Source organism: Labrus mixtus, chromosome 13, assembly GCF_963584025.1.
Source record: "Labrus mixtus chromosome 13, fLabMix1.1, whole genome shotgun sequence".
NCBI classification, from domain to species: domain Eukaryota; kingdom Metazoa; phylum Chordata; class Actinopteri; order Labriformes; family Labridae; genus Labrus; species Labrus mixtus.
The window spans coordinates 26,273,964-26,301,095 of NC_083624.1; the positions used below are offsets into that span (position 1 = coordinate 26,273,964).

A 27,132-nucleotide genomic window follows, 5' to 3' on the forward strand; every position below is an offset into this window, starting at 1 on the left:
ATTAATGCATCACATGGGCGCCTTTAGATTTGACGAAAACAATAACATTTGGTCGTCTTCCTCCGTGTAGAATATGTGGCTGATCTGTAGTATTAGGTTGTGTAAGTCGATTGTTCCTGTCCAGTGGCCAGGGAGTGTATTTCCTATAGCTATACAATCTTTATAATGTACATTAATCAATAACTGTGGCTGTCAGGTAGAAAGAGGTAAGTAAAATGTCCAATATTTAGCTTTGAACTATTTTATAAATTACTTAATATATCAAAAGGGCACCGTAGTTCAGTACTTACACATTTTAATAGTTTTCCTCTTTATAATATGAAAATTAGATTTTAAAAGAAAAGACAAAGCAGTTCAACTTTCCAATGCAACAATTCTAAATGTGGACCTCGACTGGCCCGCGGACCTCACACGGAGCCCCACTGTCCCAGGACAATTGGAGGCTCCATGGAGTCTTTTGTGTTTGGTGCAGCAGGGGGCGCTGTTGTCATCAGGATGGTGACTGGCAAACAGTCCGGTCCACTCTCATGTTGTCTGCTGCTGCTTGAAGAAGTTGTGCAACCAGTTTAACCACCACCGGAGTTGGTGAGAGTAGAGAAATACTTAAACGTCACATGAGATTTCCCGGAACTCTGACTTTCTGTGGTATTTCTTACTGATAGTTTAATTTTGGTGTAACGAGTAAAGTCCTGCACCGACGACGAGCTGGACTGAAACCGGAAACTTCACACCTAATGTCGGTATGTATGCTTATTACGCCTTATAGAAAAAGTAAAAGTAGTAAAAGTAAAAGTGAGATATAATTCACATGGAATTTTACTGACATCCATGTGAATGCATTTAGTTCACATTATGGTGGGCAATACAACGATAGTGCACATATTTATGCGTGTTAAATGGTTGTTGATAAATGGCTGTTTGTTGTCATACATTGCGTTACATTTTTTTCTGCTTAATTAGTGGCTTTTGTACAGACATAATAACGCAAATAGTCGTTTAACTTCGCGCTATTTTTACTCTTTATTGTTCTACAACAACTTAAGCCCTTCAGTTATACTGCACAAGTAAAACCAATATGTCGTGTACCATGTACGAGAGCATTAATGACTACAATGTAAAATAGTAACATCTGGATAAGTAAATATTACTATGCTGCTGCTATTTTTCATTTTGACTCTAATGGTTTGGCTAGCTGTGGTTTTACATGTGACTATCGGCCACAATGGTTGCAGTGCTTACAGCAGTGTATTTAGTGAGAATTGGCAGGAGGGAGTGCAGAAGTGCCACCATATCCCAGTAACCCCAGTCTCTGGAGTGGATGGACAATACTGTGGGCTGGTCCCCTGAGCAGATTGCTGTGAGGCTATGTATAGCATGAATACAAGTAAATATGCAGAAGCAGTGGCACCCCTTTGTGACAATGGAGGCACTTCTCTCTGGGAGATACAGCAATCCCAACCAAGGCCCAGGTAACAGCCTTTTAAAAGCCGTAATTGCTCGGGCTATAAATGGAAACCTATGAACAATAAATGAGCAATTTCCTGTAATGAGGGAATTATTTATTTTACAAGATGCTTTTATGCTGTTACTGACAAATAAAAGGATGTGATCATCAATCTGTGTGCACTCTAAGCTTGGAGTCATTGTGCTTCTAATCCTGGCTCCCCAACACAGGCATGGGGAGCTTATTTTTTTTAAATGATGAAGAGAATATTAGGTCTTCTATTTCCTTTTTAGTAGTCTCTGGTTGTGGCCTTTTAGATTCCTGGACACAGTAGACCGTGCTAGAATAGTCCACGACTTTGGCTGCATGATCACAGCATACCAGGCATGCCATCTTTCTTATACAAGCATGGCCTGGATCCTGAGCTCACTGCTTATTACACCGAGGATGGGGAGGAGTGTGTGTGTGCTCAGAGAAAGACACAGTAAATCCCAGAGCCAAAACAAGAGTTATGACACTGATACACTAAATACAGAATGAGCCTTTTCTGCGTCATGTTAGAGGCTCATGACACTCCGAATAGAATAGAATAGATGTTTATTGCCATTGCCACCAAAAGTACAGTAGCTCAGTCTGTAGGGACTTGGGTTGGGAATCAGAGGGTAGCCGGTTCAAGTCCCGGCACGGACCAAGTCTGGAAGTTGGTCTGCTGGAGAGGTGCCAGTCCGCTTCTTGAGCACTGCCGAGGTGCCCTTGCGCAAGGCACCGAACCCCAAAAACTGCTCTGGAGTGCTTGCTGTGGGTAGCCCCCTCACTCCGAGACCTCTCCATTAATGCATGTCCACAAGATCCTGATTGTTCATGTGTGTGTATTTCAGCCTATGTGTGTAGCATGTTCAAAACTGAATTTCCCCTTGCAGGATTAATAAGTATAAATTATTATTAATTATTACAGGACAGTACAGGTACACTGGAATTCTTGTGCGTTTCTCCCTGGGTCAGCTTCTACAAAAAAGTTGAAATGATATATAAAATAGAATAGCATTATTAGAAAAAAAAGTAGTAGTAACAGCTAAGTAAATTAAAATAAACTGTACAGAAGCTATACACTGTATTAAAGCAAAGATATAATACAAAAAATAACAAAGGGGAACACTGTACAATGAAATGAAAATATAAATATGTTTTCTTGTCTCTACAGTAAGTTTCAGAGGAATGCACAGGAGCAATATGTTTGTTTTACCATAGAGGACTTTGTTGAGTGAACCAGACTTCCTTCCCTGTGACACCCCCCCCCAGAAGCTGAGCTGGTGCTGAGTGTCATTATGAGATGTCGTCTCCAAGCCCCTCTTTCGTACAAATCAGGTTCGATGACATCCACTTCTACGAGAACTGTGGCGGCGGCAGCTTCGGAAGTGTCTACCGAGCCAGGTGGATCTCCCAGGACAAAGAGGTGGCTGTGAAGAAACTGCTCAAGATCGAAAACGAGGTAGGAGAGTCATAATTGCCACAGCTTTTTCCTATACTTTTTAATTGTCAGTGTAGTAATCATTTAAATTGCTACACTATTTTAGTGGGATGTGGTGACTTCTGTATCCATCATTCATGGTCATTACACTCCCCCCACTCTGAGAAACGTGCTGCAAAAAGAAACAATATTGCTAAATGAAAGAATGTATTCAGCTCCAATTATAGTCGGGACTTTTCTTGACACCTCTTTGAAAAGCTCAGGCTCGTCGTCTTTCAGACAAAAAAAACAATTATCTTTGAAATCTTTTCAGGGGAAATTGTAAAACATTTGTTGGCCTGTGATAAGATGTTCAATGTATTCATCGTTTCTTTTTATGATATTCAGATACTCAGACTTTCATTCAAATGTGCTCAAGTGTTGGAGAGATGATTGTTCTCTGCAAACAATAATGTGATCCTTTCACAGCGAACACATTGTTCTTTTAATTATAGTGTTTGGCGACAATTAAATGAATTGGCTATGTCAGGTTTCCATTCATTCAAGCAGTAATCTAACAATGATTCCTCTGGACCAGTATGTGATAGTATTCTGTCCATTTCTTATGTTTATATGTACTTCATTTAGTTTAGCTATGCTAGCATCAGGGAAGGTAATGTTTGTCTTGTCACAACTTTGGTCTGAAATAGCTCATCAACACGTTCATAGATTGCCATAAGATGTTATACAACCATCCCAAGAAGATGTATCTCACACACTTTGATGACCCTTTAACTTTTCCTCTAGCACCACAATCAAGTTGGCCTTAAAGTTAATTAATAAAAGTCTCAACAACATCTGAATATTCTGTCAGGATATTTGAGTTATTCATGAGGATGAATGTTTATGTCCTCCATGTAAACAACTTTTCCTCTCAGTGGATGAATTCTTCTGTCTTTGGTGATCTTCAGACTCTACCACTAACTCACCTAGATTAGATATACTTTACTGCTCCGGGGGGGGAATTAGCCTTGAACCAAAGTGGAGAGAAAACACACAGCTCAGGTCAACTTACAGCATAACACAAGACAGAACAACCACAAAAATACAACGATTGCTCTTTTTCTTAAAGGCTTTATATGTGTTTTTTTGATCCAGCAGATGTCGCCCTTGAGCACCAGCATGAAACCAAAACAACTCACGCTGCATTGTTGTGTTAGCATGCTAATGCTAGTGATCTTTATTATGCTCGTATCTTCACACTGCATGTAAATTTACCTGAAATGAGCGTGATCTAGAAACACAGTTAAGCAGTGAGTACAGTATGTTATTCTTCTTTTCTCTAGTCCCTCAATTAAACAACTTTTATACACGAGGGGAGGAGTCAGCCGGCCGTCCTGGCGATGTAAACAAACTGAAGATAGGACTCTGAAAACTCTGAAAACATCACAGACAGTGGGACTCGGGTGTTACACTCATTGTAGACAGTCATGACTCAGAGTTATTTTCAGAGGATATACTTGATTTATATTATATTTAAGTGTGAAAAATCACATAGAAAGCCTTGGCTCTGCAGCGTCTGCCCGAAGGTCTCATTACATTTCATATTCATGGAACAAAATATGTGAGGGGTCACTTTTGTTTTTTCTGCGCCTTGGAGGTTGACATCAGGTTTATTTTTTAATGTCTGGACATTTATTGAAAATTTCCTTGAAATTTAGTACTGGCATCCATGTCTTTGTCATGACAGAAGTCCCTTAACTGTCAATCTAGCTCCTCCACCAGATCCAACATGGTAAAGGGTTTATTAAATAACTAATGACTTGTTCCTGTCAGCCTCAGGTGAACTTTGTGTTTAGTTTAGTTCTATACCAACTGCTAATGAACCGAACTCAATACTTTAAAACAGTATACCTCTTAGCACTAGCATGCATATTTGTATATATTATATCTTTGTATATTTTCTATATTACTGTATTTATGTGTATTATTAATTTGAGTGTTATTGCATGGCCTTGCGGAACAGTCGTTACATTTCACTGCACATCTGTATGAGCATGTGACAAATAAGAATCTTGAATCTTGCTAGCATTTTGATTGTAACTTGATATCTGCCAGCACAGTTGTACACTCTTAGTTTTTTCTCTGAAGCATCTTGTGAAACTATTTTCTTTTATAGTGTATTTATAGTGTAGTCCATTTTCACAAAGACGTTTTCATGATGTCCTCTCCCTGTGTGTTCTTTGCTCAGGCTGAAATCCTCAGTGTCCTCAGCCACCGTAACATCATCCAGTTTTATGGGGCCATTGTTGAAGCTCCCAACTATGGCATTGTCACTGGTAAGAGATCTTTTTTAAAAATCAAAAGCCTTCATGTTGTCAGTGTCACATTTACAGTATGTCTATATAACAGTCTGCGTCCTACAGAGTTCCTAGTCTACACTGTCAGAGTAAAGTGCAGAGTCTGTTTTCAGCAGGTTCAGTTTGCTCATCACTGAATGGTGCAGAGGTTTCTATGGAAGCATTCGTGAATGCATGAGAGCTTTCAGGAACATACAGTAGCTGTGTGCCCCTTTTTTTGTGTCGAGGTGACTGGGAAAAATAAAGCTGATGAAAAAAGGGGCCCTCTGTCTGTGCACACACTTTAACAGGGCAGTGGGTTGTAATGGGTTTCATACCTCTCCTCTGCTCGTGGATTTTGTGATTTTTTTTTATAAAACTGTAACAGCATTGATTTCCCCTCAGTTAATCAGATTGTTAGGTCACTCTAACCCGCTTTTAAGCTTCAGTTTCTTAATCTGTTTTCTTTAAGTTTTGCTAATTTAAATACAAGTATTGTGGGGTTTTTCTTTGACTCACATGCTAAACCCTAAACTGATGATACCCCAAATCACAGATAACTGATCATTGACTACAAAGTAAGTATTTTATACACATTACATTTAAGATATCAGAAAATGGTCCACAAATTGCTACGACAATTTCCCAGAAACAAATGTGACCTCCTTAGATTACTCATTGAGTTCAACAAACAGCTAAAAATTTAAATATTTACAATTGACAAAAAAATAAACCAGAAAGTCATCACATTTAAGGGGCCAGGGACAGAACATCTTAGAGAAATGTGCTTAATAAATGCTTTTAAACAATTAGTTTTCCAGATTTTGACGATCAATACATAGGACTATTCAATGTATTATAATAAATTAAATTGCAGTTTCAGGAATAAAGACAACTCCCACATCTGAACAGCTGCTTTTATTCATACAGAAGCTTAAAGTGTGCAAAGCAGTTCAGTACCAACAGCTCTGTGTAAATGTAAATAGTAGGATGTGTCATATGCTGTTAACTTGTTTAGCCACTCTATATCAAAGAGTGAACGTTAGAGTCTGTAAGGGTGGACCTAGAAACACCTCTTCTGTTTAGAGCTGTTATTTAAATGTGTATGACAGAACTGGGATCTGCTCTAAGTTTGGGAACTCTCAGGTGATCTAGATATGTGACCTTGATTTTTAGTTCTTCCAACCGTCCAGCAGTGTTGTTTCAAAATACTGACAGAATTATTAACACTTTCACAAACTTCGTATAGACAAGAACTGGATGTCATCAGATATTAGTCATAGACTAGATTTTCTTTTTCGAAGAAATGTGACTTGACTTCTTATCTCTCATCTTTCTTTAAAACACGATTAGATCTGTTCTAGAGAGGAAAGGTTTTTGAAAAAGCACTTAAAGAATGTGGTTCTGCTTTTTGTTTATTTGCCTCCACAGAGACGTGAACCTGAACCTCTTCTGCAGTCGTTAAACTGTACTGCTTTTGAAAAGGCCTCTTATAAAAAAATGTCTATTGTGTCAGCTGGAAGACACAGTATCAGATCTTAAAATTAAACTTTAGAAATATAGCAAGCAGGTTGTGTTGTTTGTTTACTGCTACCAAGTCACTTTATATTATCATCTTAGTTTCCTGGATTGGTTGGTTGAGGATGGGGTTAATGAACGTTATTAAGTGAGTGTTTCTTGAATGTAACTGCTCAAATTATGAACCTGCTGTATCTTCAAAGAACAGACCTGTCAGACTGGAGTAGGTCAATCCTATCTTTCATGATGGGAAATGTGATATACAGCTACAGTTAATATAACCTCACAAATTAACAATACAACAATAGAACAGCTGTAAAGGGGCTGAAACTGTGAACATACAGAAAAACAGTAAGCATTTTAAAGGTTTGAGTCTCTTACTTTAGTGTTTCTCCTTTAATTGGATGAAATGTTACAAACAAAACATGAGTTTTTAAAAAAAAAGGAGAAACATGAAAACTGTCTTTCAGTTCGCATGAAGATCCACATTACAATTTATTGTCAAAAATTCTTGACAAAATTGTAATGTAAAAGAGAAAATACCTCTTTCTTCAGACCAAGAAGAAAACCATTGTGTGTTGTTGATTATTCAGTATTGATTAAAAACAGGAAATAAAACCTGTAGGTAAAGTGTGTTGTCCCTAACATGAGGGGGATCGATCTCTCTCCACAACACAACAACTAAAACATTATTTTGTTGATAAATTGAGAAAGAGATTGACCTTTAATACTCGATGGGTTTGGTGCCTCTCCTCAAATTTTGCATAGCAGTATAATGAAAATATCGTACAATATGAAACTGTAACAAAAATGGGTAACTGTTGCCTCTACAAAGCTGCCCCTCCTCTTCACCTGCTTTTTAAAATGAAAACATATAACTTTACTCATATTGCCGAACATGTGACTCTAACATGTAAAAGAGGAAAATAGTTTTTTGAGTGGAAGACTTTTCATGTGAAGTCTGAGCATTAGTAAAGAGAACTGGAGATAAATTAACAGAAATCATAAACTGAAGAGATCAGTGGAAACATCTGAAGTTGTGGGTCAGCAAAACTGCGGTTTCAAAATGTGACTCACAGATTTCAATAATGGAGTAAAACTTACAGCACAGGACACCTTAACAGCCTCTGCAGTTTTTGCAGCTATGAAAGGTGGTAAGGTTTTGTTGTCAAGGAACATGTTGGTGTCTCCATTTATCAAAGCAGACTCTAATTAAAAGCAGATACAGGAAAGAAGTTTATGAGCATCCTGACCGTGTCCACATTCATCAGCTCGGTTATAAATTTCCTCCGTCTGTTGACATAAAGCGTCAGGCCGGACAGTTTGTCTTCTCGATTTGAGAGACCTGTAAGTCTCTAGTCTCATGTATGAGTTCAACACTGTCTGCTTTCATCCTGTTCACACCTCTTGGATACACTTATAAGGCGGCCTGATGTTTCACACAAGCTGATTTAAAGTCTTCTCTGACTTTACACAAATTCCCTTTGAAGATGTGGAAGATACTGAGGAGAAAGTGCAGAAGCACAGGTATTCATAATACCCATGGAGTTTGGTTAAAGGGATGAATTGCAGGAGCAGACATGTCTTTACTTCATCATTTAGTAGCTGTTATTTAAGATACAAGTCTGTACATCTGCTGTCAGAAAGCTCAATGATAACAAAACCTCATCAATTTGTGTATTTTATGATTGTTAATTAGATGCCTGCCTTGGCGCCGATGCATGTTTACATTGGTGTGTTGGAACATGATTGTGTAATTATGCACAAACAGAGGGTTTCCTGCTGTTTTGGCAGGTATGTTTAATGTTATTTAAGCTTTCGATTCATGCCTCACCACACAGACTCCTTATTGCTCTTACTTTCCTTGACGCTTTATTTCTTACAGATGGTTTTGAGGTTATATTGCAAAAGGCTAAATGGTTTTTTCCAGACCCATAAAGAGGTATAGGAGTTTAAAAGCTTTTTGAAAAGCGAGCATGAAGTCTATTCCTTTGTGTTTCATTTGAGATAGATTTGATAACATGTTGGCTCCTGGACTCCCCACAGTGTCCAGTTACACTGTGATAAATGGAGCTCATCCAAAGCGACAGTGACAGGAGCAATCTGTAAACGCCATCAGCTGCCTTCCAGGATATGTCTGGCAGAATTTCAACTTTCAATTGTTTTCACATAATGCTCTCACATACTGCGCTCATACGTGCAATGTAACATCTCAGGAGGACAGTTTTGTCACTGTAAGACATTTGACTGTCACAATCTGTCACTCAACATTATACATGGTCAGATATAATCAGAGCTGTATGATTAGCTGTGCAGCGATGAGAATGAGTGATGGAGATGATAAGTGTATTATTATACAATATTTTATAAAAGAATCATTAATATGATAGTCTGGCTTATAGAATGTATGGTACTGTATGTGCTCATTCAATGTAGACCCAAGGACTGTTCAGCATAGGTGGGTGAGGAGGTTGTTGTGATGTAGTTGGGGAGGGGGTGTGACCATTCTATAGTAAGTCATAACAGTTGTTATTATATACATAAATAGAACATTTTAATAACATTTTATTGGGTAAAAAAATGATATAGTCAAATGTAATCACTTTTCTCCACAGAGTATGCGAGTGGTGGGTCGTTGTACGATTACCTCTCCAGCGATGAGAGTGAGGAAATGGACATGGGGCAGATCATGACATGGGCTGCAGAGATGGCCAGAGGTAAATGTGATCATTTATTTCCATGATCAATTTTTATTAAATAACAGTTTAATGGTTATGCCTGTCAATTTTTTTTTTGCATTGTTGAACTGATTGAAGACAATTATTTGTGCAGAGAAAAGTCATTGAAAGGGATATTTCTCTGTCCTGTTAAAACGTTAATCAGCGGTTTTGAATGATGATTAAAATTCACTAAAAAGTAAACTTCTCTCAGCATTGCTTATATATTTACAATCAATTGCGGCAAATAATTGAAGAACTGAATTGGAGGACTGGGAGCTGAGAAACAAGACCTGTATTTGTGTTATGATGATCAGAGTTAACAAACCTTTAGCCACAAAACCTAGTAAAACCAATTTGTTTTAAATTTGAACACATCATTTTATGTGAAACAGTACTCTGCTGGTACATCTTATTCTTAATCCATGCTGAAGGGCTTGTGTCCTTCTTTGCTGCAGTTATTGATGTTGATGCTGATAACCTCTTTTTGTGCTCTTTAGTAGAGCTTTAGTGCATGCAGGCAGCGTATGTGTTCTTTTACATGAAATGAAAATGTCCAAGAGTGGAGAACTTCAGTGTTGTTGAGCTCATTAGTAGATTCATGAAACGTTTTAGCTCAAAGCTGCTCAATGCCTCCTCAGCTCATGAAAGATTGTGAAATGTTATTTTTTTCACGTCATTAATCAATTTTATACACCGAAACATTTCCAGTGATCTTCCTCTAACAATCCTCTCTTTTTTTTTTTTACATTTAGGAATGCACTATTTACATTCAGAGGCTCCTGTTAAGGTCATCCACAGAGACTTAAAGTCCAGGAATGGTAATGGATTTTATTTCTACCACTTCTTATTCAGATATATATTGTGTATATTGTTTCATGTACATACATACATGTGGCTTATTGTTTGGACTAAAAACATCAATCCCTTTTTTTCTCTTTCAGTCGTTTTGGCAGCGGACAAAGTTCTCAAGGCAAGTTTGAAATAAGCCTGAAGAATGTTTTTGTTGCTGCACATTGTGTACGCTCTGTTGTTGTGGACTTTGATTTCACATTTTGAAAGAAGCATGAGTATTGCACACTGGCATTTACCTACAGTACATGGACACAAGAGGGCAGTGACTGTCTTAGCATGTGTGAGAAACCAATGACAGTGTTTCCAGTGGGCCTTACTTTTTAAAAAAAGGTTTGATGAAGGTTGTTTAAAATATACTGTAAACTTTATTTGTACAATGGAAAAGCATTTAGTAACATACTGTACATATGTAAGTGCATTGTTCTAAGGAGGGTGGATATAGATCCTAATATCAGTCTTTTGATTCTGTTTCTATGATGTTGTCATTTCTATAGATCTGTGATTTTGGGGCATCCAAATTCCTGACCCACACAACACACATGTCCTTAGTGGGCACATTTCCCTGGATGGCTCCGGAGGTGATCCAGAGCCTGCCTGTGTCTGAGACATGTGACACTTTCTCCTACGGTGTGGTGAGTGACAAAAAAGAAGAGAGCGGAAAGAAATATTTTCATAACTTTGATGCAGTTTCAGAGTCTGCAGGTCATTGTTTTGGCACACATGACGTTTTTTATTCTATGAACAAAATTGAGTCAAGGAGAGTTGTCTTTATTGTTTGAAATAAGAGCATTGCTTCTTGGTCAGCGACCCCCCTGTATTTACCAGAGTTACAATAGCTTTGGAGTCTTTTGAGGAGTCACAGGATGAAGGCTGCATAGAGGCAAAGGTCATTCACTTTTGAGGAAAGAACAAGAACAGAAATTTGTCTCCGCAAAAAAAAATTCCTTTTCGCTTCATGACATGATCCAGAATGAATACTAAGGCTTACATGTTATTTGAGTCCTCCAAGTGTACACACTAACCTAATACCAATACTACTGACAATAAAGTTTAGTAATTACTATAGCGTCTGTGAAAAACAATTATTATGTAATCTTTGAAAAATCAGCAATAAACGAAAAAACATGGAGAAAAAAGATAAGGGGACAATAACGATAAAAATGTAATTCAGTTGTGAAGACTAATGTGATTTATTACAAGTAGATGGTACAATGTAGTGTATGATATGAGAGCATGAACAGCTGCCTGCCTCTCCTCCTGGAAGTCATTCATGCTGTTGCACTTGGTTGTTCATACAGTATTAACAGTGACAGACAAACTTGTGTCAAGTATGAAAAGAGAGCTCAAAGAGAGAAGTTTAGATCCCACAGCTGGATAATTACTGCACAAGTTGGTTTGAATGGCAGATTGTCAATTTGTAGGGTTAAAGAACTAGTCGTACACAGCCCCCTCCCTTTCTAGTACAACATCATCAATTTATAGATGAGCCGCTTTTTGACAGTCAGACAAACTCTTCTGATTGTGATTATCTTCAGTCTTAACATGAAAAAGTGATTTGCTAAAAACTTTTAAGTCAGACTTCAGGTCACAATTTAAGACAATAACAAAAAATCTTGTGGGCATTTGCTGATTTCTTTAATTCATTTTTTAAATTAGTTGACTGCAAAAGGGAGACTTCAAGGATAAACCCTGTTTATTTAAGACTTTTTGTTTTCAAGGGAAATACTTGACTTTTTAGATTTTGCTTTTGAAACTGAAGAGTTTAAAATTGTATTAAAAATATGTCGTCAAAATGTTCTTTCCAGCTCAGTGAAACAACTGTCAGTTAACCAGTGCCTCTGATATTTCCATTTCTGCATTTGTTTTTCTGATAGGTGGACAGCAGCTTAGAGTTCGACCTTTACAGAAGAACAGCCTTTTAGAAACCTGCTGTCTCTCTTTTTACTCTTAAAACTTTTGTGATGTTTTTAATCCAGACAGTTTTTAAAGAAAGATTTCAAAAATGGAAACCAATAGCAATTAAGCTTATTTTGCATAAATAGTCCTTGTCTTATCATGCTAGAGTAAATCACTGACACATAATTACAATCAAATATCACGCATTTCTTATGTAAGGTATGTAAAGGTTGAAAAGTGAACAGTCAGTGTTCATAGCTGCAGAGTGCTTTTTGTGTCACTTTTCTAAGGAATAAAATACATACATGAACGAAGCGGCAGCTGTGCAGAAATACCATGCTATGTAAACTATGGTACACGTGGTACAAACACACTTTAGGTGTACAAAAACTCTCCTCTTCCTTTTCATTATCTTATTTTCTGCGATGCCTTCGAGAAGCTGAACGAGCCTTAATTATCAAGGTGCTACTGTTTTTATACTTATTGCAGCCTTAAAGCTGTCACTGCAAATCTTAAACAAGTCTTTTTGTCTACTTTGTATTTTACATTTAGCTTTCAAATAAGAGAGAAATTGTTCATAATGTAATCTGTATATGAATGAACATGCTATGTGACAGATAAAAGGAGCTCTCCTGCTCTGAAGTATTTATGTGTTCACAGATTTTGCAGTAGATTCAAAGACGTTGTGTACGTTGACAGAGTATGCACATACATGTTATAATTGAACAGTATGTGTTTCGTTTGTTTACTGACCGTGGCTCTTGACTTCTGTGACAGGTGCTGTGGGAAATGCTAACCCGTGAGATACCTTTCAAAGGCCTGGAAGGTTTACAAGTGGCCTGGCTCGTGGTGGAAAAAAATGAGGTACTCTCATGTGAAATGAATGTGTCTGGTTAATGTTGACTCTTGGAGCTATAGGGAATCTCTTTTGTGCAGATAAACACATTTTGATACTGAATATATATTTATGGGTATTGGGAAATTGATGTATTTCTGCATATTTATGTCATTCCTCAATATTCAAATCTCATGTTTCCACTTGGGGTCATACGCGTCAAATATCTTGTTAAGCAAATAGTTAATTTGAGGATATACTGATGTTCATTTTCTTCTAGAGAGTTGGGTGATAATAAGAGGAATATAACAAAAATAAGAGTTATGCGCCCAGTCATATGATAAGTTTACACACAAACATACAGACGCATACAGCTAACATCTGTACAGTTTGAAACCGTTTGTTAATTTACCGATTGAGCAAATAAGACTGCCCAGATGCTCCAGCAGTCAAAAGATGAACATTTTTGTCTCACTTTGTGACGTACCCCCCTAAAACTAACCAAATAACATGTTAAATCTTATTTGTTCCATATATACAAAGAAAAAACAAGTGTAAAAAAAATGTTAAGGTGGGGTTTCACAGGTGGTTGATTTTGGTTCTATTTGTTGGTTAGGGACAGTGAAGTCCTGGAGTTTTGTAATAAAAGTGAGGTTGACCAGTCCTTATGCTCGGCTAGCCTAACTAACCTCTGGCTTTAGCTCCATATTTATGGCATAGGTGTAATATTGGCATTTATCGTCTTATTTCACTCTTGGTTACGAAAGCAGAATCAATATTGAAAAACTTTTCCTTTAAATTAGCTCTTCTTCTGTTTGATTTAGTACATTATCCTGCTGCTCAAACTACAACTTCATGTGTGTGTTTCAGAGGTTAACTATCCCGAGTGGCTGTCCTGCCAGCTTCGCTGAACTCATGAGGAACTGCTGGGCAACAGAGCCAAAAGTGAGTGATTTGCTGGTATTCATTAGTATGCAAATAACCAACAAATGTATGGTTTCCTTTGAATCTCATACAGCGCTCATGTTTGCATGTTGATTTAGGGAAGGCCAATGTTCAAGGAGATCCTCTCCACTTTGGAGTCCATGTCTAACGACAGCCAACTTCCTCAACAGTGCAACTCCTTTCTTCACAACAAGGCTGAATGGAGGTAATGAGATCAGCGCAGTAAATGTATTTATTACTGTTTTTTTCACCAATATAGTGCCTCTGCCTAAGGAAATGTGCAACTGTTTTTGAAGAATGATGTGGAAATGTAGCTGACGGGGGCCGAGAAACACAAAAAAAGACTTGAGATTGTGCATATAGATCTTTAATAATTACACTGATAGCTACATAAAGGCATAAAAACCTCCAAAGAATCATCCATCTGGATATACTTCCTCTCTTTACCCATAAGGCCCTAAAAATAATCACCATCTTTTTCAAGTAGAAGTGCTTAATTGGGTTTTATGAGCAGCTGGAGGTTTGGTGATGTTCAGCACAGCCTGAGTCTCAGCTGTTACTTTATTCTCTGTCTGCATCTCAGCGGGGCTCGTCTGTGCTCTGAGCTTTTCCTCAGAAGTTATGCTGGTGGCATCATGTCCAGGCAGCCGTCTGCAGGTGGAGCAGGTTGGATCTATTCTCACCGCTGGAAAACAGACATTGAGAATGTTAAACACAGAGAGACACATGTAGCTCGGGTTTGTTTTAACTACAGATTAAGCTGGTTGTTATTAGAAGTAGATGCTTCTGGATGATCAGAGCAGGAAGAAGCTTCACTTAAAAGGAACCGAAGCACAATCTCAACGAGTGCTTAGCGCTGTCCCACTGACAAATTGTCAAGAGCATGCAGGCTCTGATACAGATTTTGAAACGCCAAATGACGCACTTTCCTTGAGTCCACATTTCTGCAAACTTTCTTATGGAACCTACCCAGAGTTCATTGCAAACTTGTTGGCATGAAGGACCTGATCGTGCAGCCCACTACTAAATAAAAAAAAAAGTCTAAAAATCAGTCTATTGAAGTAGTATTCAATATGGCCCATTTTTTATGCCATCCAAGCCCTCACAGACTCACACACTGCACGCCATGATATCAAGGCCCGTGATGGTTCAGTGTCAGGTTATAGGTTTGAGATTGTAATTGGGCCAGAGACATGTGCTTATAGATAGATTTAGTGTAATTAAAAAATTCAAGAGAAACAATATCTATCTATATAACAATATCTATCTATTTATCTATCTATATAACAATATCTATCTAGTTTAAGGGGTGACTGTTAGCTTGTTTGAGAGTGATAGCAGCCATATTAGCTACACAGTTTCCATTTAACTAAATAGGGATGTCTTAATCTGCTTGTGTTGTGACACATATAAACTATAGCATCGTCTCTGCAGCACTACAGGATAGTTTTTAAAAGATCTGGAAATCTTTATAGAAAATCTGAATTTGTTTGCTAGCTAGCATAGGAGAAGATGTAAGGCTATACTTAGACACAGCGGTGCTTAGACCTAAAAGCTAACATCAGCATACTAACATGATGATGCTTAGCATGTATAATGTTTACCATGTTAACTTTTTAATTACATGTCAATATGCTAAATGTTAGCATGCTAAAAGCCACTCGTGTGCATTAAACTGATGTTAGTGTGTTGTTGTTATTTTGTTGCAAACCAACCTAAGTAATACAAAATGAACGTTTGATGTGTGACTGGAAACTGAGTCACATTTTGTTTTAATATACAATTTTAAACTTAACAGGCGTCTAATTGCTAATCTAGAAACTTTCTTGCTTTAAAAAAAACAAAAACTCACTAGGGGCCCAGATGGCCTAGTGGTTAGGTCGTGCCCAATGTACAGAGGCTATAGTTTTCCAAGCGGGCGGCCTGGGTTCAAGTTTGACTTGTGGCTCCTTTCCTGCATGTCATTCCCAGCTCTCTCCCGATTTCCTACTCTATCAACTGTCCTATCCAATAAGGGCAAAAAGCCCAAAAACAAATCTTAAACAAATAAAACTATTTTCAACAATTCTAAAAACTAGGCAGGCAACAGAGCAAATTATTCAGGAAGTTGAGCAAGACGGAAACTTGTTTGGTGTTGGGAAATGTCAGGGTGGGGTTAGTTGAGGACCAGAAGAAGTAAGAAAGGCCTTTCCTGTCTGTTTTTCATGTTTGTGTTGGTCTGAAGCACAGCATGGAATTTTCCGACATAATGTGCAGCCCCACCTGCTGAGCAAAACAAACGTCCCCAGCGTGAAGTGAACATGAGACATTGTCCTGTCCTTGGCATTCAGAGCTTCAGAAGCAGGCTGATCACCTTCTGACTTTAAAACAACACAGAGTTGTTTACTGAAAAGTTTCAGTTTATTACTCAATTTAAGTATTCACCACTGCTATCTGTTCTGGTACTCTTACTGTGATACATCTCTCTGTTTTTAACACGGTGTGATTCAAACAAGCCACAGTGTTATGCTGGTCCAATGAATGACATGTTCCTTTATATCACTGTAGTTAACTCCGTTAATCACATATACTGTCATGCTACAAAATAAAAGTGTCTAAAGCATCAAATGTTTATTTAACCATCACGGTAAATAGTCCCCAACAAATTCATGATTTAATCCTGTTTAAGACATTTTTGCTAAAAACTACAGAACCCACAACCCAGTTGTTTGAGGGGATAAGGTAGTATGAATTTGTGACTCCCAGAACATTTGTCCTGACTGACTTACACCATACTGTTTAAAGAAATTCATCTTTTTAATTTTTCAGTATTAGGACCACATTTATGTGAGGATAACATGATAAGATAAGATAAGATAAGATAATCCTTTATTTATCCCACAACGGGGAAATTTACGGTGTTACAGCAGCAAAGAGCAAAGATTGCAAACAAAAAGTGAACACAGTACAATTTAAATAAAAATTTTAAATGTACAAAAAAGATTATCAAGATTATCAGGTGAAAAAAAACATATTTAGTTATACTACATTGCAGTGACTGACTTTAGATTGGAATTTCAAAACAAATGTATTTACCACACACAGGCCGCTTATAACTCTGCCTGCTGGCAAAGTTTCACCGTGAGAAGTATTGTATTTTAATATACATTTTATAGCCTATTGTACTTACGGCTGATTACAGAGCAGGATAAATAAAAAAGAAAGAATGAAGCAAAATGTCAGTGGATGGGATTCTGTTTTTATGTATGTGTGTGAATAAGCGTTTCTGCGCTTTGAGGACGGAAGAGTTAAATCATGTGCATATTGACATTATTTGAACATTGCTTAAGGACACCAGAGCACAGCTCATGACACTGGAGCCGTGACTGGTTACATTAAACCGGTACATCAGGCAATAAGCAGAGTTTAGGAGGTTTCGTCGTTACAGGTTAACAGATCATACAGTTAGTAACCTTACGTAGTCACAAATTAAATCATAGCCTCATTGCTTTTTATCCTGCAAAAATAAAATCAACAAAGAAAAAGTAGTATTAAAAAGTAGAAGTGTTTCCACTCACTCGATCCGAAACAAAAGCAAACATTGGCAAGAACCACATCCTTACAACTCTGGGGGATGGTGCTTATGGGAAATGTTGTTTTCATCTTAGAAAAACTCTCCAAAGAATCAGCCTTTATCATCCAAAAGAAAGTTCCTCACATGGGGCTTTATATAAAAAAAAATACATAAAGTTGTTATATTTCAAGAATACATTTGTGATCTCACGATAACATGTCAAAATATGAAGGAGTCTTTATGTTATTTTGATCAGATTAAACAGTTACATAACTATATATTTATTATCATGTTCATCTCAGCATTTAGTTATTATTTATTTATAGGTTTGAGATTGTAATTGGGCCAGAGCCATTTGCTTATAGATATATTTAGTGTAATTTTATGAAAACTTCAAGAGAAACAATATCTATCTATCTATCTATTCCTCACATGGGGCTTTATATAAAAAATATAAAAAAAAATACATTTTGAGGATAAAGTTGTTATATTTCAAGAATACATTTGTGATCTCACAATAACATGTCAAAATATGAAGGAGTCTTTATGTTATTTTGATCAGATTAAACATCTGTTACATAACTATATATTTATTATCATGTTCATCTACTCACCACTGCACTATTGTCTTATTTAACCTTGTATATATTAGTGGTTTTTTTTTTGCTTATATTATGTTTAATGTTTAACTTTGTACATTGAGAGCACAGTTACTGAAGATTTTATTCTATTCTATTCTAGACACTGAAACGAGGGACCTTGAGAATCTTGTGAACTTGAACTTAAGAAAAGGTTTCAAAATGTCATTAAAGTGAACCTTAGCCTTAAATAACAACCTTAGTCTGGTAAGATTACAACTTTTTCTTGTAATTTTACAGCTTTAGTCACATGTTATTAAGACATCACTCGTAATATTACGACTTTAGTCTCTTGATTTTACAACTTTATTCTAATAAAGCTATGATTTCTTTGAAATATTAAAAATTTGTTCTCGACTTTACTCTCAAAATATCTGGTTATTTTCTTTAATGTGACCCAAACACTCCTTTGTAAATTATAAAGACTATATGAAATCATGATGATTGACCTCAATACGTGTAACAAAAAACAGCTAGGTGCTTTTTAGTAATTAATCGAGATAATTAATTACATTGTGTTTATTACTGTTCTGTTTCTGTATTCTGCAGGATTGAGATCGAGGCCACACTCGAGAGACTGAAGAAGCTGGAGAGAGACCTGAGCACCAAAGAGCAGGAGCTGAAAGAGCGAGAGCGCCGTCTGAAGATGTGGGAGCGCAAACTTGTGGAACAATCCAACAGCCCGGTGAGTTCCCCGTTATCCCCTCTCCACCTGCACCTTCACAAGGGGCATGTTCTCTCCTCTAAGCTGCTTCTGAGGGTAAATAGAAATGATAAAGCAGTGAAATGAAATGAAAAGTATGGAATGAGAAGTGACAGAAAAGCCAAATCCTGAGAGAACTATGAGCGACATTTATTGTCAGCAGTGTGGTGCATGGTCTCCCATTAAGTAGTCTTTCATCCTGTTGCACAGAGTGGATCATCCCTTTCATTTTGTGCATCCAGCCTCTGGTCTGCACTCCACAGCAGCTTAGAATTATATTTTTGCATGCAAAAAACAATTGTTTCCAGCCTTTGTTTTCACTTGTATTCTTATGAACAAACCCTGTGTTACTGAATGTCACAGACATATCTCTTTGAAGCTGTAACTCCACAACACACAGGGTCTATTGTTTGAGGTTTTATATTTGACTAAACCTTGACTGAAGTGCAATAAAATCATTTCCTGTGTTTCCTTACCTTTCTTTTCCTGCCCTACCCTTCCTTGTTTGCTCTGTTCTGTTTACTTGCCTTTAAAAACTTAAAAGCTTTTCTAAATCAAACTGAAGTTGAAATAGTTTTTTTTTTCTGATTTACACTTCTGGTTTCAAAGTGATTTACTTATTATTCTTTTCTTTCTTTTTCCGTCTTCCTATCTTTCTTTCTATCCTCTGTTCTTTTCTCTTCCCTCTCTGTGTCTCTGCCTCTCAGCTCTTCTTTCCCGCGGCTCAAAAGATAAGTGCTCAGTCGTATTATCAGTCAAAGACGGAGGAGTCAAACAGTTCACAGATGTCCTGTCAGATCACAACCTCCGGTAACGAGGAGGTGAATCTGCAGTCGGTGATGATGAAAGGCTTTGACGACGTGTTTTCCTTGGACTTTGGCCTTCCCGTGTTGCACTCGGGCATGCGGGTCAACATGCAGGCGAGGCAGAACTCCTCCGTGTCGAGCTGTGTCAGAGAAGGACGCAAAATCAACATGACTGTGGGGAGGGGACGCTTCGCTTGGTCTGATGACAGCGAATAGACTCGACGATGTTACAGCTACATCTGTAGAATCCTTTAATGTAACTCGATGCATAATTAGTATCATACAGGCACTTTTTTCTCAATGAAGTGCTGCTTGAATCCTGTTAAATAGTTTAATTCAGTTTCTACCACATCCCTGAAAAAGCACGTCTTTGCACGGCAATCCCTCTGCTTTATTCAACTTCTTGATTTGCCTTTAGAAATAGCTCAGTGCAGCACAGAAATATGTTATAGATTATATTTGTAACTCTCAACCTATGGAGGACCTATTATGAATGTCATTTACTGTATGCCTAATGTACTGGATGTATAGTGCCATGCTGTGAAGAAAGAGCCACGTGAGCCAGTTGCTTAGAGAAGGCCAGGCTTTTATGATGAAGTGACATTTTGCTGACATTAAGATTGGCCAATTTGTTCTGGATGTGGTGGAGTGCAGTTGTTGAGACGCAGTCTTCTCTCACCAGGATGAAAAAGTACATGGTTTTTTTTTTTTTTTTTTCTGCTGACTGAACCCAGGTTCAAAACAGCAGGAGAGGGACTTTGCTGTGTGATTGTCAGCTTCATTCTTCATTTGACTTCCTAGTTTTCAAGATCGGCTACTTTTCTAGGCCCAGAAATATTACTTAAAATGAAGAAATTATTCAAATGTAATCCTAAATCAGGAGTCAAAGTATAACCAAAGAAGTATAGGTTTTCATTATAAATTCACTGAATAAAAACAAACAAAAAGAAAATGGGATGGGGCACCAGATAGCGTAGCAGTTATGTTGCGTGCCCTATGTACAGAGGCTTTAGTACTCTTCGCAGCGGCCTTGGGTTCGAATCCGACCCCGGCGCTTTAACCCCCCCACTCTCTGATACCACCATTTCCTGTCTCTCTTCAGCTTTCCTATCCAATAAAGGCAAACTGGGAAATAAAGAAACTGGGATGTTACCAATGTTCATACCAATTTTTTTTTTCATTACTTCTTTGTAATTCTTTGTGTCTGTTCTTTAAATCAGCTGTGTGTTTGGATGTCTTATAAAATGTAACTCTCCTCTTGAATGTCACTGGAACTTGTCTTACAAACTGCATGTCGCTGATCTGTCTCAGAGACGATGTTAGACTCCCACACTGACAACATTTTCTTTCATATTTAACCATGAAAAACAACAACAGACGCCTTCTTCTGCCCAATAAAAACGTGTCTCTGAATCAGCAGTTGGTACACCAGCTTGCCAGCATTCAAATGATGCAACACATCAGATGCACATCGGTTACTTACAACGATGCATGCCACATTATTTGCTGATGGGCTGATGTTTGTCAACAGGGCCAATATCAGCCTTTATGGATGTTCCACCAACATTGGTGCGTCCCTAGTTTTAAAATAATTATCCATACTGTATCACAACATGTGGTCCTCACATATTGCCTCCAGTCCTGCACTTTACAGGAGATGAATGGTGTTAGCTACATTGTTGAGTTAGGTATTAAGCATCATCTTGTGGAAGGACATGCTTCCTTGAGCATAGCCCATTAAATGCCCCCCTCGCATGTTCTCATCAGTCATTCTCATGAGGATGTAATCCTCTGTATTCCTCTGTTGTTGCTTGTTAGCCTCCTGTCGTGAGCTAATAATCCTATTCAAACAATGCCTGTAATGCTGTACCATCAGGTCCCTGCTCGTACTAGACTAGACATCAAAATGAACACAGAAAAAAACACTTGCTAAACATTTCATGGCATTTCCATCACAATCATATAACGAGCAGGTTCTTTGTGTGACTTATTTACCTGAATCCTACATGATTGTGTCAATAAATCAATATCTTTCAAACATGTGCCGATCAGTTTGCCAAGGATTTATTCATTTTTAACAAATGAAGATAAAAGGTTCATTTTCCATCAGAATATATGTTGTATGACAAACCTAGAATAGAGTGTGACTGATAACCCTGTATGATTTCAAAATGTAAATGCTGTTTTTTCTAGAGCTGCTTGTTTTATATTAAGTTCTTGTCACTTTGTAACCCCCTTGAATTCATGGTCCAGTTAACCATAATCCACTCAGACCACAGGGGGGCAGAATTGTGTGGATTTAATCTTCACTCAGAGTCTTACCCTACACACACACAAAAAGCTGACCCCGTTTTGAGTTTGAGATATCCATGAATCTACAGGATGTAAATGAAAGAAGCATGGCAGCACTTTTGTGAAATACAACAGGCTGCTTGAAAAGTGATGTTAAGTCACTCCAGAGAGACTCTGGCAGTGTCAGTCTGTTACTGAATCTGTTTACTTCCGAGCGGCAGCACTGGAGAAGGCAGGGGGAAACGCTGCGGGGCTGAGTGTCTTTATGCAGGCTGCACTGAGATATATACAGCAACAACTGTCTATTGAGAGCAGTTCTTAATCTGAGCTGTTATCAGACGTCTCGGGAAGAAGACAGTGAATGGCGATTACTCATTCATTTAGGATTCTTTCCTTTCGATTTTTCCGTTGCATTATTTCTGTCATTACACACCAGTCTCATGAGCACAATGATGGAATCTTTATTTTGGCTGGCAAGTTTCTGCCTGATTACATTTAATGAGCAATAAATGATTTATCATTCAAATAGATCACGTTAGATCAGTCGGATGGACATTTTGGTTTGATATAGACCATTAGAGGCGAGTCATCTCAATCGTGCAGCACAATAACCAGAATAGTAATGGCTTCCAGTACATGGAAAACACGGCTGTTTTCCATTTTAATAACATTTACTTGAGCCTTGTGATTTTGACTTTTAAGATCTGTCTTTCATAAATACACACATTATTTTTACTGTCTGTATCCACCCATATTCTATTGCTGTTATTTCTATTTGTTTCTGTTTTTATGCAGTTGCTGCCCACCCTTGATATCTACACATGGACTGAGGAACATGTGGTCAGTATCTTTGTATTAACCTCAATATTTAGGCCTTTGCTTTTGATTTCCACATCATGCAGTTCACCATGGCAGTTCACACTCAAATGTTACCGTTTTGTTCCTTTTAGTATTTCTGGATGCAGCAGATATTTGGCGCAGGTTTGTTTATGAAACCTACTTTGTACTCTTTAACTTTTAGCACATTTTATCCGCTTCAGATTCTTTATTTTTGAGCGTGTTTTCTTTTCTGTCACAGGGGAGGGCACGTGTGGCATGCACTTGTACGCTGACCTGTTTAAGGAAAACCACATCACAGGAAAGAGGCTGCTGTTGCTCACAGAAAACGATATGCGGGACATGGGTGTCAAGTCCAAAGGTCACGTAATGCACCTAAAGGTGAGGGCAGAGTTAATCTTTAATCCATATATTATTCACATGTTGAGATACATGTGCTTATGAATATTTGAAATAACATTACATCCCAAATCTTCTGTTTGACAGGCTGAAATTGAAAAGTTAACCCATGACTACCTCGGGTTTGTTCACTTCCCTCCACTTTTAAAGGTATAAAGTTTCTTATTTATCTGAAAGAAGAGTTGCTTTTTCTTGTGTTTTTTTTCATACATAATTGCCCCCCCCTTCCCTCCCACAGGATGAGCTGGAAAAGGAAGTGGTGAGGTTGAAAACTGTAAATCTGGAGCTGGTGTTTGGATACCACTGGAAACCAGGAACTGGGGAATCTGTAAGTTTGGAGTAAAACACACCAGCACCACCAAATGATTAAAGACAATCACCAATAAATGTATGTACTCTGTACTGAACAGGGGTTTAAATTGTCACCATCCTGAATATGTTTGGTAATAATTGTTATTTCCTAATGCATGCACAGAGTGATGTTTTCACCATGATTGAATCAGCCTCTTTGTACTATGGCTGTTTGTTCTAGAGGATTCAAGATGACGGCTGTTAAACTGATCATTGAAGGCATCACTAGACATGTATAAAACCAGACAAATAAACATTTCATTCTCAGCCATGTAGCACATCCCACATCGAACTCGCTCGCAGCCCTTTGTTGGGGTCTCAAACTGTGGAGAAAGGGTGGCTCTTCACTTGCTGTTTGAATTTAATCAAAAATAGCCCATTTAGCCAGAAGTCATTTTCTTTTTAAAAGGCAAACGTTATTTAATCTTTCAGCTGTTCATTGTCCCATCATAAATAGTCCTCTTTCAGTGTGTTCGGCAGGGCTGAAACGAGCCTGCTAATTGCCTCCCATTTCTTCTGACATGTGGTGGTTTAGTGGGTAGAAAACACAGCAGGGAGAAGGAAACAGGAGGCTGAGAAAATGAGAGCTAATTATTTTCCCCTGCCTGGTGTCAGGTTCCGTGTCAGCCTTGTTTTTACAAACTGGAAGGTTTTTTTGCACTAAATAAAACAAACCCGCACTGCATTTTTTTTTTTTTTCCCTTCGCCCCTCTTTGCTGGCGATGTCATGGAAGCAGCTGCACTTCTCAAAGACAAAATGAGGGCCTGCGATTGTGCGGCCACCATCTGACAGCCACTGAGGGTCCCCTACTAATGAGGATATCACCGTGCAGCCAAGTGAAAGGTGCTGAATTATGTATGAGTTGTCATTAGACGCACTCGGGTCCTAGGCATCATTACCAGACATTGTTTCTGCTGGAGTGATTAGACTAGCGTGGACCTGGAAGCCCCGGTGTGACCGTCCAGGGCTCGACACCAGGCCGGCGCGGCGGTGTGTTTCTGAGCCAGTGGCTTGCTGAAGCTTCCCCTGTTTGAGCTGTTTCCAGCCCCCGGGGATGATGCAGGAGAGGGGACGAGGGCTCCTCAGACGAGTGTGTTAGTGCCACTCCTCTGATGTCTTTCTCTGTGATCACTACACAATGGATTGGCCTGTGCCATGAACCTCGGGTGGTTAAGCAGTGACCTGTGGTTTTGTGGACGGCGTTTGGGGACTGGCAGAATCATTACTGCTTCGTCAGCATTCTGTATGTATGAGAGGAGGGCTGGGGGGATTGTTCAGATTTATGCATCCTATAGTGAGGATTTGATGTGTCCCGCATACAGCAAGTCGGGAGGAAAACCACCATGACCCCTTGTCATTTAAAATCAACCAGACTCCTGCTGCAACAAATGTATCCTGGATCCCATAAAGAATATTCAAATCAGATGTTTGACAGAGAATTTTAATGACAACGTAGGAATCATTAATGCTGTTCTAGTTTTTTACAATTTTATCAATACATTTTTATATAACAACTGATTTCCATGAAGACTTTCAGAATGTGTTTAACCTGCCTTAGATATACATATTATTGGAATTTCACATATTTCCCATACCCTTGGGATTTATTCCTAATATTTTTATTTCAAAATTTCTGCCCTCCCCAACAATATTCAGACTTTGTGGTCGAAAACTTACCACTACCATTGAACTACCTCTAGGTTGTGCTGTTGGTTTATATACAAGTGGAACCAAGTTTCCCACACTGAAATTATAAACTTTTCCATGCAATCAGGTGTTGTTTCTGAGTGTAGCAGACCAGGCCTTCATTATCTCAGCATCAGCTTTTTTTTCTTTCTTTCAAGGACTGCAAATGGAAAATGTACTTGGAGCTGGATGGAGATGATGTCGCGGTTACCTACATCAGAGATGTTGTCTTCAGTGCCAACCGACAGGATGTGGAAATCCTGCGGATGACGAAGGTGAGGACAGAAACACATTTCCCAGAACAAGTTACAAATACACACTAATGCTTCATTTTGGTTTGTGTTTTGTTGCCATATTTAGTTTGTTTTTTTTGTATTGCAATGCAGCCTCCTTTTGTAATGGACAAATGGATCATTGGAATGGCACAGAACCAGCGGGTTGACTACACAGTTAATTATGAGGTGAGACATTTTAGCAGCAGTCAAACCATGTGCATCTCACTCTCTCACTCTCTCTTTCTCCCTCTCTCCCTCTCTCTCTCTCTCTCTCTCTCTCTCTCCATATATATAATCTCCTACTGTTTTGACTTGATTCTACAGGATGATGTCAAGTCACCAAAGACCACCAGACACAGCTCTACGATGAATTGGAGTCTTGTAGGGGGGCAGGATGAGATCAAGACTGTGGAGCTGCTCATCGAAACAGCACCAGCTAACATTGACTGGAACCCCAGAGACCGGGCCAACTCGGGTAATTTTTTGTTGTCGTATTTGTGTACCCTAAAGAGTGCCAAAGTTTTACCTGCTGAACAAACATAATAAATGTATTTAACTGTACTTGACCCGGTATATATCATTGCATATCCCCCTTGTCAGATATTGATCCAAAATGGATGCACAGTGTAAGGATGAAGCAGATGATGACCCAGAAATCCCAGCCGGCAACTGTTCCCCTGACTTCCGAGGCCCGCACCCTGCCGCAGTTCTTGTCTGCACATGAGAGCCAGGTCTGTTCTTATGCCGGAGCTGTGCGTCGCTCTCCAAACCGCGCCCATAGATCACCCTGGATCGACTCACGCAGCTCCTCACCAACCACAAGCCTCTCCGCCAAACTCTCCCCGCTCCATCTGGGGTCAAAGGGCAGCAGCCCGTCCAGCACTACATCAGAGAGCACCTCAGAGAGAGAAAGAGAGCGCCCCAAGAGTGCTGGGGCGGTGCACAACCACAACAGAAACCCCTATTTTGGCAACACATTAACTGTGGGAGGGGGGCAGGGAAGGGGGCAAGCATGGACCAATACAAGAGGTCATTATATTCATAATAAAACCAGCAAAACGCCACGACCAGCAGGAAGGCCACGTTCTAACAGTTACAGTGTCATGCCACAGAACCGCCCCTCCGCGATACCAGGTATATTGTCTGTGACAGAAAGCCCCAGTGAGGAAAAAGAGGGGGGCAAAGCCAGTGATGGGGGGTGGATCAAAGTGGAGCGACAGAAAAGATTACCCCGTCAAGACAATAAACAAGTCAGAGGTCGACCGAGGAGAGGGGGCAGGGGGGGGCGTGGTGCCGGAGGAAGATCTTAATGTGGGCTGGTCTAAACATGTAATGTACTGAAAGGTACTTCAGATAAAAATATGTTTATTAACATAAATGAACTGTGTGTTGTAAAATAATCACACTGATGCCTAAGATGTATATATGTTTGACCTAGGTTTTATTTTTTAAAGCTTGTTGGTGTGCTACTGTTAGAAATTACTGTTTGTAACTTGTTATTTTATGCTCCTCTTTGATGCATATCAACTTCCTGTTGTTAACATAAAGGCATAACCCTGTATTTCTACTGTAAAATTTTTGCAGTTCTTTAGATG

At 38.7% G+C, this 27,132-nt stretch overlaps 1 protein-coding gene across 3 annotated transcripts; it reads left to right on the plus strand.

The window, feature by feature from the left end:
- Window positions 1–504: 504 nt before the first annotated feature.
- Window positions 505–27,098, plus strand: map3k20a (mitogen-activated protein kinase kinase kinase 20a). 3 transcript variants are annotated; one of them, XM_061054464.1, is made up of 20 exons: window positions 505–740; window positions 2,744–2,933; window positions 5,143–5,230; window positions 9,364–9,465; window positions 10,221–10,286; window positions 10,410–10,438; window positions 10,815–10,952; window positions 12,994–13,080; window positions 13,922–13,996; window positions 14,095–14,201; window positions 18,737–18,872; window positions 22,784–22,828; window positions 22,939–22,969; window positions 23,067–23,206; window positions 23,312–23,374; window positions 23,463–23,552; window positions 25,421–25,537; window positions 25,649–25,723; window positions 25,862–26,012; window positions 26,138–27,098. In XM_061054464.1, the coding sequence occupies exons 2-20, from the start codon at window positions 2,775–2,777 to the stop codon at window positions 26,845–26,847; spliced, it is 2,409 nt and encodes an 802-aa protein (XP_060910447.1). In that variant the 5' UTR covers window positions 505–740; window positions 2,744–2,774; the 3' UTR covers window positions 26,848–27,098. The 3 variants fall into 3 exon arrangements, with proteins under 3 accessions (XP_060910447.1, XP_060910448.1, XP_060910449.1); XM_061054465.1 differs by having other exon boundaries at window positions 2,747–2,933; XM_061054466.1 differs by lacking the exons at window positions 22,784–22,828; window positions 22,939–22,969; window positions 23,067–23,206; ... (4 more) ...; window positions 25,862–26,012; window positions 26,138–27,098 and adding an exon at window positions 19,598–21,740.
- Window positions 27,099–27,132: the final 34 nt, after the last annotated feature.